Source organism: Colletotrichum abscissum, assembly GCF_030869225.1.
Source record: "Colletotrichum abscissum strain IMI 504890 chromosome Unknown Scaffold_6.1, whole genome shotgun sequence".
Lineage (NCBI taxonomy): Eukaryota > Fungi > Ascomycota > Sordariomycetes > Glomerellales > Glomerellaceae > Colletotrichum > Colletotrichum abscissum.
Genome location: NW_026850503.1, coordinates 1,617,914 through 1,630,708, shown reverse-complemented (window position 1 = coordinate 1,630,708; position 12,795 = coordinate 1,617,914). Strand labels below are relative to the sequence as shown.

Here is a 12,795-nt window from a genome sequence, read left to right as displayed (position 1 = left end):
GAATTTTCTCTGCTCTTGTCTCCTCCTTTGTCGGCGCAAAATTTCGTTTCTCGTGGCGGGCTAGGGGCAGGCGAAGGGTGTCGTTTCGCGCAGTGTTTTTGTTTTCCATTCGTGCATGCCGTCAATCGGTGTTTCTGTCGAAGTCGAAGCTCAATCCAACACTTCCGGCCGTTGCCTTGCTGTCTTCAAGATTTCCTCCTCTTTTCCTGCGTCGATCGTAGTGTTGTTTTGTGTCGAAATTTCGAGCGCCCGCCCGCTTCGTGCCGCGTGCATCCCACCAAAACCCCCGTCGTCGCTGGAGGAGGGGTGAAAAGAAGCCGAAAATTTTGCGCCGTCGCTGGATTCGAAGAGTAGAGTGACAATGACTTACGAGAGCTTGGCCATTGTGTCGGTTTGGGGGTGTCGGAATCAACTACGGGGCTGGCTGGAGGGTTAGATGGCGGACGTGGAATCGTGAACTAGGCTGGAAATTTCACGACTTCGAAAATGTTTTTGGTGAATCGCTGGTGTGGAGCACCGAACCCTACGCTCCTCCCTTACCCGAGCCAGAATTGTCGGTCACGTGTAGATTAGATAAGCTGTCCCGAAAACCTTTTCCTCTGTTTTTTGGATGCACAAAGACCCCGCTGTAAGTCTTGCCCCACCTCACTCTCTCCCAGGGCCCGCCCCTCATCACTGCCATGGGGGAAGATACAACCGCAGTGAAGGATGTTGGGTCTTTCTTCGGTTCTCAAAGACTGTAGATTGCAGTGAACGGGTATTATACAGTCATGTAATCGTTCACCGGCGAATATAACTAATCAGTCCAGATCAGCCATTCTCACCGACTCTTACCGAGCCACCCCCACTTGATCATCTTGGGAGGAATAAAAATAGCAGCGAAGACGGCGCTGCGCGATATCCGTTTTCGCTCTCAATCAGTTATGGGAAGATAGACTTCTAAGTCATTCGATTTGCTGCGTGCTTAACTTACACACGGGCAAGCCTAACGAGGCCCATTACGATTGGCTGGGATGCTAGATGTGGATACTTCACCCTTCAGTTCCACGCCTTTGCGTGGGATAACAGCGAAGCACATCAAGAGCTCCCGAATCCATCGCCCGTGAACGGGTCGAGATTGAACTTGACTTAGAAGACCGTAAGGAGGTACGGTATGTTCGACGATGAGGGAAGCGATCGTTGCTTGAAATAGAAGCGACGCAAATGACGCAGTCTTCTTGATGACTTCGAGTTTTGAGCTTCCTTACACGACGCCCTGCATCACGCTCATGGGAATGACTGCTTTGTAAACATACCTGCATTTGTCTCATGATAAGACTTTCATCGTCGCTCCAATACCATATTGAAAGCCCTTCCCCATTCCGTTGTTATACTTGGTAGCAAGGACAATGTTACTTCTGTTCTCTTATCAGTTCGCCGAGATTCATATCATCGACCATCTGGTGCAAGGCGCTCTCCAGTTGAAGCCTAGCTCAAATAAAGCTCATAGACCGTGCATCACAGATACCACCATCGCGCAGACGACTCTTTCGTATCAGGCCATCTGAGAGTAATCCGTTGTCCACTTCCACCTCCAAAGTCCCCATCCAGACATCCTCGGGGCAAGGTCCATCAGCCAAGGCCTATCATCCCGGCATACAACACTCCGAGCCCCTCCATCACCCCGTTGGTGATCGTAGTCTACGGCAACCGGGTGAATAAGAAGATTCTGGCGATGCGACTGAAGAACCACATCATTCCGGTGCCGGCTTGTAGGCTCAAGTGAGGATAATTCTGGGTGAGATAACCGCCCCGAGATGTAAGAGGTCACGATATGAGAGGCAGGGCTGTATTTTCACACCTTGATAAGATCTTGGGGGCGACTGATGTTCAACTGATTCCAAGTGGGTTTCGTAATCATTTTACAAGGAGCTATTGTAAAAGTAGATCAAGACCCAAGTCTGAAACATGGTTGCTAATTCCAATAGTTTGCTAAAGCGGACTAGAAGATAACACAGTCGTTGAACAAAGCCGGACATGATCAAATATGAGCTGCCGGAGCCTTGATCGCATCTTGAGTTCCAAGTCTCGAGACCATGATTCTCAGCGTAGCTAAGACTATCTAAGTCATCTCCGAAGCCTCTTGACTTCAAAGTCGCAGTCTAACCCATACCAACATCGCGCCCAACGACCTCAACTCAAGCCATCACCCAAACAACCGTCACCATCCCTCTCACTCATCCTCTAACCCATCTAACCCCCTCCTCTACCAAAACCGCACCCAGCACCCCCATTACACCCCACGCAAAAACCTCATACCCCAAAGCCCCAAACCTCCTCAGCACCATCCACCTCAACATCCGGAAGCAATCCCACCGACTCAGCTCCACCTTCCACCCGGGCGGATACCACTCCGGCACAGGCGGATCCTCCGGGCACCACATGTCCCGCCCGCCGGCCTCGAAGACGAGGTAACCGATGCTGCGGAGCGTGAGGATGGTGCAGTAGGTTATGTAGACGAGGTAGATTCCCAACACGACCTCGCGCGGCGTGAGGAGGGAGGGGTGGTGGAGGATGTGGGATATCCGGGTTGCGGATTCAAGGACGGTGTAGGGGCGGCGGGAGAGGTTGCCGTTAATTACGGAGGGCATCTTTTGGTCGGTTGGGGGTGAGGTTGTGAGGTGGTGAAGAGTGAAGATGCTAGTACTGATTGACAGGGAAGTTTCGAGACGAATCTGAGTTCACATCAATTGCTTCGAATACATCAATCAGATCAAAGGCTTGATGAGGAACGAGCTCCCGCCAGGCGAGACGAAGGATTGTTGAGTCTAAATGATGCTGGCGTTGGTGGTGGTTGATGATGAGTGTTGGCCGATGAGAGGGCGAAATTACGGCCCCCACAAAGGACGGACCAGGATCGCATCGCGGGTGCCTATGTGTCCTGCCGTTGCCCAGGTCGGTCATCTGACTCCAAAGGTGCACATTGTTATTTGAATGCCTAGCAGGCTTCCTTGAGTTTTCACGGCACTTGCGTAACCACAAACGTGGCCAAATGATGAATCCAATAGAATATGCTTGAATTGATACCGGGTATCTTTGAAGAAAACAGCCCACTGCCTCATGATCTACCGAGCCAGTGCCTCAAGCCATGAGTATAGAGAATGCCAAAATCATAACCGTTGTGAACACGAGTCCCATAAGACCAGGTAGATGCCGGGTGCTCCCGGCCCCTTCCTAGCTCCCACCGCCTGTCGAATCGCTATTATTCGAGCCATTCGAACCACCACTAGTCGTAGGCGCGACAATCTGAGCGCTCGCGTTGGGTCGCACGCTCTGGGGATTCGAGAACAGATCCTTGGGATCCCACGTCGCTTTGATGCGCTCCAGCGTTGGGAGGTTGGTTCCCCAATACCTCTCTTGCGCGTTGTCGAGTGTCGGGTCGACATAACCAGCATACGTGCTCAGCTCGTTCGGACTCGCTTTCCGGATCTTGTCGGCGACTCCGGACATGAAATCCTTGGTCTTGCTGCTCAAGGTCGGGATGCCGACACCGTAGCCCTGGAAGAACATGACCTTGTCGCGGTGACGGTAGGCGGTAGCGTTCATGGGCACGTCGTTGATTGCGCCGCCGGTAACGTCAAAGATGAGGAACCAAATCAGGGTACCGCGGTCGGCACCATCCACATAGTCCATCATTCCTTGAATGCCGTCTTCGCTGAGGAGGTCGTTGCGTGTAAAGGCGAGACTTTTGGAGGTGAAGGGTGACTGGATGTCACTCAGCCAGAGCGCCGCATCTTGTGCCTTTTGAGCAACGTCGCCGAGCCAGTCATTTACCACCACGGACACCTTGCCCTCGGGGATGCGGTCGGGAATGCCCGTCTTCTTGAACTCATCTTCTGTACCGTAAAATGTAGCCGTGATGGCGACGCCGAGCTCCTGCATCACAAACTCGCTGCTGAACCGACGGTCCAGCTCTGGATCAGAAATGAGATCTTGCCATTGCTTGAAGACAGGTGCAAGATCGCGGTGCTTGGCGAAAGTGATGGCGTACGAGTATTGTACAACATCGCCGGGCTCCGGGTGGGTCCGCATAACAAATTCGGTGATGACGCCGAAGCCGGCGCCGGCGCCCTTGAGAGCAAAGAAGAGGTCCGAGTTCTGGCTCTCGCTTGCTCGCTGGATCTTGCCGTCTGCGGTAACCACCTCAACTTCGACGACATGATCAAGACAACTTCCCCACATTCTTGAGCTGGGGCCGAGACCGCCCTAAATGTGACATGCATTAGCAGGGCGCACGAAGGCTTGATATATCGCCGACTGCGGGGGACTAACAATTGTGGCATGGCCTCCGATGCCTACGCCGGGACACGTGCCGTGAGCCATGGCTCTCTTCCCATTGTCGTGCAACTTTTCCGTCACGTCGTGCAGCTTGTGACCTCCGCCGATAGTTGCCTGCCAAGTGTTCGTGTCCATGGAGAAGTTTTGAAAGTTTGCCAAGTCAATGACGAGAGCGCCGTCGGTGCCGCCAATGCCAAAGTTGCTGAGGAGAGATGAGCATGTTAGCAGTGGACTAGATAACGATGACATGTCGAGAAACCTACGCATATGAGTGGCCTCCCGATTTGGCTTGCACCTTGACATTGTTGTCCGCAGCGCATTTGACGAAACCGGCGACATCTTCCGTTGTTGACGGTTTTGTGACAGCGATGGGCTCCACCGGGATATCGAGATTGTACGGCTTCACCCAGTTGAGCTGGAAGAGAGGGTCGTTTGGATATCCAACGCAAGAGGAGCGGCCATTGCAGACGTTGTCGAGACAAGTCGCCAACGGACTGCTAGGCTTCTGTCCCATGATTATTGCCACGAAGGGGATTTATCGAGGGCAGTAGAGCATAACACGAGATGCGCAGAACTGAAGGGGGGACGGTATTGGGTTGTTAAAGGTCGTGGGTATGCTCCGTACTCAGTTTATACATGGCAGGGGATCCCCTCTGGCGTCGCAATCCTTCCCGGTACTCTGGAGGCCCCAACAACGAATTATGGGGGAGAGAAGCAGGTGATGTCCAACTTCTTGCGGTGGGATAGGCCGAGCCATAACCAAGATCCTTGATGTTTGGCGTGTTTAGGTAGCAGCGACGGGCCACGGATAGCGTTCCTGGCTGATCATCCCATGGCAAGGTAAGGTAGTACACGTTGACGCCTGCCACTTTCGCCTTCCGCCGCCGTCATCCCCTCGCCTCGGAGAGCCAGGCTTGCCAGGTCTGTCCTATAATTCAGACGCAACACCAACGTACTGTAGGCATGGCTGAGGTGTGGCTGGCAGCGGACCACCGAAAAGATGGCCAATGGTGGGTGGCCAGCGGCGTGGAAGATTGCCACCGGTATCCTACTTTGTTGCCGTGAATGCCATATGGCGCGGTGCGAGAAATTGATGAAGGCTCCCCTCACTTGGGAACGTCATCCGCCATGTCCCTGTCCCTGCTTTTCGTGCCTGGCAAGCATGGCACTGGTGATGTGCCCTTGACGGACCAGTCAGCGCCTGGCGACAGGCTCGCAGGAATCCTGAATCAAGCTTGTTCAGCGGGGGTGGCGTAGCACCGAAAGAAGTCCAACCAAGTTAACAGGCTCGCATGGGATCTTGGCGATAGACGGGGGGTTTCTCATACAATGATGCTGGAGCGTGGATGTTTGGTGGACTGGAGGAAAAACGAGTGGCGCATTCGGCGCCACGCGAGGTCGAGGCGGAAAATATGGGGGCGTTATGGCGGTGCACAGCTACGCCAATGAAAGACTTCGGATGATGATGAGTGACGGCTTTCTCTCGTCTTTTTCAGGGAGTCTGGAGCGGCCCAGCTCCACGTTGACGGTAGCATTACAACGGTCTGTCTCACTTTTCCACGCTGCTTAATGATCTTGAAGCGGTCAGTGGCTGGCGATTGTCTTATACAAGCTGGAGTTCTGGACTCTTGACGTTGCAAAGGCGCTTGACTTGACTCCATTGAAGGAACCTAATCAAGGCAAGTATGAACAAGAAATAATAGCACCTAGGTATTGCGTAGAGGACTGGCACACTGGGAAACGTCAAAATATCCGACCACCGACCCAAGGTAGATTGGGTACGTACCTGGCGTTCATCTTCATGACTTACATAAGGTTTGAGGCACGTGCCCTCATGAATCCCATTGAGCTGAGTAAGGCACTGAACTTTGAAGACAACGGGTGAGATGAGTAAGAGAAGTAAGAAAGTTGATGGAACGGAAAAGCGTACGGCTGGAAAAGAGTACACATCGTACCGAAGCCCGACTGAGATATTCCTAGATCAACCATTCTTGACGTGAACGTACAGTAGTATGGTACTGCCAATGTTAGGATGCCCCTGCTGGATGTTCGTCCAAACCTTATCCTACTTCAGCCTCAAGTTCTCCCAGCTCTCAATCATCCCGACTTGGACCAACGTTGCTTCTGAGACACGTCAAATTCAGTCGGTTGCAGCTTGTTTACTCTGACATGGCGTGAGCAAAAGGCTTCGAATGAGGGGGAATAGTTGAAAATCTTCGTTTTCATGGTAAGTAAGATACGTTCACATCCCCGTTCGACTTACATTCATGGACAAGTACGCAAGACTTTGTCTGTCAATGTCGTGGCACCCACCCAATGTTGTGGTACACTATGCTCGACAGCCTCACTTGCCCCAAGTATATGAGACCTATGAATGTTGGCACCCGTTTCTTCATGCTGCCCTCATGCTCACTCTCACGCACGTTCTCATCGGGGTTCTGTAAATTGGACGACCCTCTCACCCTGTGTTTCCATGCACAGTGCAGATAGTCTGTCAATTATCCCCACATTTCTTTCCCCTCCCATCTTCATTGTGGCTTGACAACCGGAAGCCACAGTCTCCAACTTTTGCTTCTCACTGTACGTGGCTGCCTGATTGATGCACCGCAGCGCGCCAAGTCTTTGGTGATACCTTCCACCTCCACGTCTTGCTCTCCAACCTACTCCTTTGAACCCAACGAATTCCATCACCCTCAACATCCCCGCCATCCTTTCCGTTCCGCGGGGCTAATGCTTCTTGTCATACGTGTCACTGCAAGATCACCACATCCTTTCTGCATCAGACGCCCCAAAATTGACCGGCCACTATCCTTCTACGCCCATCCGAAGCAACTCATAGATGCTGCGACTAGCACAACCGCCGTGTTCTTGGTCCACTTCATTCTAACTCATTCATTGAGAGCTGCGTCAAAACGTTTCATCAAGACTCTGTCCAAAGAATAGGGCCGACGTACTCACCAGTAACGTCGCACCGGAAGTCTTTCTGCTCGAACCCCAATTACCTGCTGCAAGGCTTCGTCTGAATCGGCTCTTGACGTGCCGTCGATGCAACGGCCCTCCAGCTGCGAGATAACGCCGCTTCGAGTTCTCACGCGGCTAGCTGCGTATTCTCCCATCTGATAGACCACGGAAGTTTGTTCTTAGTTGTCGAGTATACGGGACTTGCGCAGCCATGACAACACCGTCCGTCTGGCGACGGCTGCCTGTGCCTCCTTCAGCCGATCTGCCCAACCTTTTGGTATCGACAACATTCACGACTACATCATACACAATCTTTGTTACAGACCTGGCCAACATATGGTCTGAATCGTTGGATCGGCGTGCAATCTACAAGCGCAGCCTCAATGAGTCCACTAGTATCGACCCGACGGACAGCGACAGCAACATGCGAGCATTCATGTCCAAGATTCAATCTGTCTTTGATCCAAGCCACCGAGACCATGGAAAAGCATCCATGTCGATATCAACACACTCTAACAAGGAAGCTGGGGAGCAGGGTCTGACATTGAGTATTACTTGCGAACTGGATAACATGCAACCTCTAGAATGGCCGATGTATCTGCAAAAGTGTTCCCAGTCAGAACTCACGACAGAACTTGTCGTGCCCCTCGCACAAGCAAACTCTGTGAGCCGCCGGCGAGTGGAGTCCCTTACAGAAACCATCAAGCAGAAGGATGCCGTTATCATGAAGCTTCTGGACAAATTAGAAGCTACTGGGACCCGCCTGGAGAACGTTTTCGCCGTCTTGTCCGCAAAACAGAAGCCCACGAGAAAGATGGCAGAGGAAAAAGTCAAGGGTTTGGCTCCCTTTTCTCTCGAGGATTGGAAGGCGCAGTCAGACCACGGCCTGGAGGACGTCCTCGGTGCTATTGAGAGTCTCTTTGGCGGCGATGGACTCGAGTATAGTCGCAAGGCTGACATGGACACCGCAACTCCTCTTGACGACTGGTGGGCCAGGCCAGAGGCGTTATGTATCCCGATTGTGGGACCCAAGTCGAGGTCCCGTTCAAGCAGGCCGGCAATGTCGCCTCCCGAATCCGAACGAGAGGGGCATGGTCACAGCGAGCGGGCAAACAAGGGGATTGCGGGAGAGGATCAGGATGATGATTTTCAAGTGCAGTCGACGCCTCCCCATCTTATGCCCGCCCGGAAACGTTCCGTCCCGCCGCCCTCCGGACGCGACGACGATAGCACTGAAGACGAAGACGAATCCCACATTCCAGACAGCGTACCTGTACCTCCTGATGAACCCATCATTCAATCTAATCGCCTGGGTACGATAGGAAAGAAAGGCCAGCCTGCAACAGCAACGAGATCTTCAGGCCTGAAAGATCCTGTGCCAGCTGCTCCAGGCTCGGATACTGAAACGGCATCTGAAGACGAAAGTCCATTATCGGTAGTTGAGATCTCGCCACCACCGAAGCCTGCCGCGAGTAACTTCAAAGGGGGCTTGTGTCGTATCGGCGATGGTCGTGCCAGTCGCTCAAAGACTCCAGAATCTCCGAAGAAGGGGGCTTTAGGCCGCATTGGTGGCGACCGTCAACCTTCAAAATCGCCAGAGCCATCTAAGAAGCCTGTTTTGGGCAGGATAGGCAGAGGCGCGCGCCCATCGAAGACTCCAGAGCCGAAGACCGAAGATGCGGAAATCAGGGGAAGGTCTGGAGCGGACGAGGAGCCTTCGGTGAAGCCCAGGGAGACGTCACAGGAACGGGCAGATCGGAAACGAGATGAACTACAACAAGAGATACAGAAAAAGGCCACGTCGGGACCAGCACGGAAGAAGCGGAAGTTCTAGATCGACCCTAGTCTCAAGTCTTACATCTCTATGCCACTCGAAGCTACCTCATCACTGAACATCCTTCCGGCCATTTGGCAGTACTGCAATGAGGTGATATCGAAAGCGATGCCGGCTGCTATCTTTAGACGGACAATACTCGACTGGTAGCCTACTCAGGAGAAGAAGACATCAGCGTAACAAGGCTATTCTCGAAATAGATATTGGCATGCCGTCGGACCGGGAATTAAGGTGGACGAAGTGTTCAAGAATGTATCCGATGCGGATTGCCTTACACATGAGACACCCTCTGGCTCGGATTCTGGTTTAGAACTACTTCATTCTTCTCTCAAATCTGACAGCCTTCAGGACGTGGCGCAAATTACTCCACACGAGCCATGCAAGGTCGCTTGATAAAGGACCGAAAAGATTTACACGTCGTTAGCTCGTTTGTCCGACATAGGATGTTCGTTTCCGGAGCCCCGACGTTGAGCAGCAGAATCTTGCATACCTCCGTGTGGTTTCCTTGAGATGTTCGCAACTGCGTCTTCCTCCGAGGTTATACCTGGAGCTGAAGCGAGACAGGCCGAGCTTGTACAACAGCAGAAACGCGTCTGGCCGTGCCGCGGATCACGTACATTATTTCTAGAAGCCCAGTGACAGATCAGGAACAACTGTCATTTCTCAATGTCGAGACTTTATGTCCCATTGCGATACCCAGCCAACGGCACGTAACGTATTTCAACAACAATGGAATGAGAGGATGAAACGTTGCAGCCTTTTCAACGCAAGACCGTCTAGAAGATGAATATTGCTCGTGGACATCGTTCCACTTCAGCATGGACATGCCGTTCTATTTATGACATCTCCCGATGGCAAGGTGGCACCAGGTCACACATCGGCAGTCGATCCAAAAGGCTCGTCTTGTTCTTGAGAAGCGCAAAGTAATACCGAGACATATCTCAAGATACCTTTCCCCCACGTGGCACTCATAAACATCTTCAACCGGCGTACCGCCCTTCAAGTTCGATACAACTCAACGGAAGGTCTCCGCCTTGTTAGACGTTGGACCGTGCAACACTCGTTCCTCAGTTTGGCAAACCGCGCCCATTCTCGGGAAATCTCTCGCGCATCTTAACGGCGCGGCCCATAAGCGGAAAGTAATATTCGTTGTAAGACGAAGTACAGAGAAGCGCTCGTCTATTCCGTCTGTCGGCTACAGTGACACGCCTGCGGCTATGGAGCATTGTATTCAACGAGACGTAAAACCCTGTATACGATATCATGCCAAAGGAAGCCATTCGCTTTGATGCATTGCTTAGAGACGACACCGGTCAAGGGACGGTGCATGATCTGGGTTCCGACCAGCTGCCCGAGGCCGCGGCCCGCGATGCGACCTTGCAGCGTTGCGGGACAGATTTCTTCCTCATACGTTTGGCGATGTAACATGTAGCAATAAGGCTTCGAGATTCCTGCAATGAAGCTTGGCAGTTTACGTCCGCATTTCCGCAGAAGCAACTGTCCTTGAACGCCTCAAGTTTCAACGGGGCAGATGCATCACGACCATACCAATGCTGCATCGGAACGATGCCCCGGTGGCTCGTCCCGTCGACCGGGCAGGACTTCTCAGGGCACAAAGTTGTGCTCTTTCGCCCGTAAGATCGCACGTAAGAAGACGGGAAACCTGCCGTCGTGAGTGGGTGACTGCTTTAGCGAGCCCACACGTCAGCTTCTGCTACAACCCAAGGGCTTATCGGAGCCTTCTTTACGGACGTTATAATTCAACGACTTGTCTTCGACCTGCGTGCCATTTTTCTTTCCTAGCATTTGTGCTTAACGGCCGAAGGCAAAGCCATCGGTTGAGGAACATTGCCTTTGCCAGCCAGAATCAAGCTCAAACGGCCGTTCTCAACCGGCCAGCGCTGGTCTGCAGCTTCGCGATGGCGAAGATTCAACGTGAATCACTGAATGATTGGTGCAGATCGATACACGGGCATCATTCTTGTCGCAGGATATTGGCTCGAGAAAAGAAAGCGCCTCGGTGGCATCAATCACCGGAGTGCCATCAGAATAGCGAACTGAGGATACGACAGAATGCCATCGAAAGATCAAATGAAACGTCCCCGAATCGACTTGAGAGGCGTAAAGTCGGCTAAAAGGCTTTGAAGATGACATTGAACAGGAGAAACTCGGTGCGGTCATTCATCACCACCCGCGTCTCCATGCCGTGAGTGCGCTCGACAATTATGAGGGAGGAATTGAAGATCGATCGAGAGGATGCTTCTTTCTCGGCGAGAATAAGATTTCAGATTTACGGACCGCTGCATTACGCTGCATCAACTAACCGCGGTCCGGACGGACATCAAAGGACTTCTGCAGGCTGTTCAAGCATACCCGACAATGTAAGCCGATGGCGCCGTGTGTTCGAGTAGTTGCTCTGCACGCTGCGGATTGACGATCCTCGCCAGCGTGGCCTGCGCATCAGACGGGAAGATTCAAACACATATCCCAGGGCCGCCCGCGGCACGGAAACTCGACCGGAGCCATAGATATGGGCCGAGGGGCCTGCGGCTTTCCTTCGAGGATGTCGATCCCGCGCCGCTGTGCAACGCAATGAAGCATAAGATGCGATGTATACATGTTCCTTTGAAGTTGCACTCAAGCCTGTCAACCGGGAAGCAGCATATAGGCTACTCCTGTGCGGGTTCTCGAGGCGAAAGCCATGGATCTGCCAACTTCATCTGCGTGACCCAGAAGCCAGTGATCTCAACCTTTCTAGGATGAATCGGGTTTTAAGGAACAAGGACTTAACGTCAATCTCGGTCCACACAGCACGGATCCCGTGCTCATGTGTGGGAGAGCCGAATGGCGGTGGACGACATTGCAGACACGGTTTCTGGGCGCTGGCTCCCCCCCAAAGTTCATCATCACCGATCAATGCCGTGCGCTGTGTGACAGACCATTCATGGACTTACGTCCGTACTTGGCAAGGAGAGCGAAAAAAACGGCCGGGAACTCGTCAGAACTGCCATCTCGATAATCAGAGATCCAGGATCTATCACAAAATTCAGCCATCGAACTCTCGATTTTGTGACGAGCGGCTCTTGGTAGAATAAGTCCTCGGCGAGCCACGGTGGTGTGCGATAATCAAGCTGGAGTCCAGGACTTGTGGAAGCACCCCCCTCATGTTTGAACGCAAAGAGGTCTGGCGAGTTGGTATCTGTGCCGCCGTATCTGTACCGCGGGCCCCCATCTGGATTGTTGGACCAACGAACAAAATTCGAGTCCTGGACAGGCACGCGTGTCTCCTCCGGCGGGATCTGCCCCCACCAAACCCGAGAGCCAGGGTATAGTTGCCTGTCTCGCAACCGTCTTTGCAATGACAGTGGATAGACCGTTGGAGGTGCTCAACTGTGGACGAGGAAGGACTAGCGAGAAAAAACGGCGTGCTAGCTCGCCCGGCAGGACGGCTGTCAAATCTGTCAACCGCGCAGCCAGTCGACACCACCTTTTGCTCGACTGTATTGGCACATGTGGGGGATGAGCGACTATGAGCGAATCATCTCGGCACCCACGAGCCCCCGCCTGGGTTGGGATATCGTCGTAATTGTGCTCTTTTGGCATTTTCCGATCACCCAACGAGTGCCGTTTGACATCTTTTGTTCCCCCGATCACTTATCCGAAGATTCGAAGCCGTTGGCGCG

General features: G+C 52.9%; 4 protein-coding genes across 4 annotated transcripts; 2 read left to right on the top strand and 2 right to left on the bottom strand.

Moving 5' to 3' along the window:
- Positions 1-2,216: 2,216 nt before the first annotated feature.
- Positions 2,217-2,630, bottom strand: CABS01_03529 (uncharacterized protein; the record flags this gene model as incomplete). The annotated part of the gene is made up of 1 exon (XM_060536904.1): positions 2,217-2,630. The coding sequence occupies one exon, from the start codon at positions 2,628-2,630 to the stop codon at positions 2,217-2,219; it is 414 nt and encodes a 137-aa protein (XP_060392823.1).
- A 583-nt stretch (positions 2,631-3,213) lies between these two features.
- On the bottom strand, positions 3,214-4,831 carry CABS01_03528 (FAD binding domain-containing protein; the record flags this gene model as incomplete). Its single annotated transcript, XM_060536903.1, has 3 exons — positions 3,214-4,245; positions 4,312-4,519; positions 4,581-4,831. 3 exons carry the CDS (start codon positions 4,829-4,831, stop codon positions 3,214-3,216), a joined length of 1,491 nt encoding a protein of 496 aa, XP_060392822.1.
- A 2,658-nt stretch (positions 4,832-7,489) lies between these two features.
- On the top strand, positions 7,490-9,112 carry CABS01_03527 (uncharacterized protein; the record flags this gene model as incomplete). The annotated part of the gene is made up of 1 exon (XM_060536902.1): positions 7,490-9,112. The coding sequence occupies one exon, from the start codon at positions 7,490-7,492 to the stop codon at positions 9,110-9,112; it is 1,623 nt and encodes a 540-aa protein (XP_060392821.1).
- Positions 9,113-10,643: 1,531 nt separating this feature from the next.
- CABS01_03526 (uncharacterized protein) lies at positions 10,644-10,787 on the top strand (the record flags this gene model as incomplete). The annotated part of the gene is made up of 1 exon (XM_060536901.1): positions 10,644-10,787. The coding sequence occupies one exon, from the start codon at positions 10,644-10,646 to the stop codon at positions 10,785-10,787; it is 144 nt and encodes a 47-aa protein (XP_060392820.1).
- Between the last annotated feature and the right edge of the window lie 2,008 nt (positions 10,788-12,795).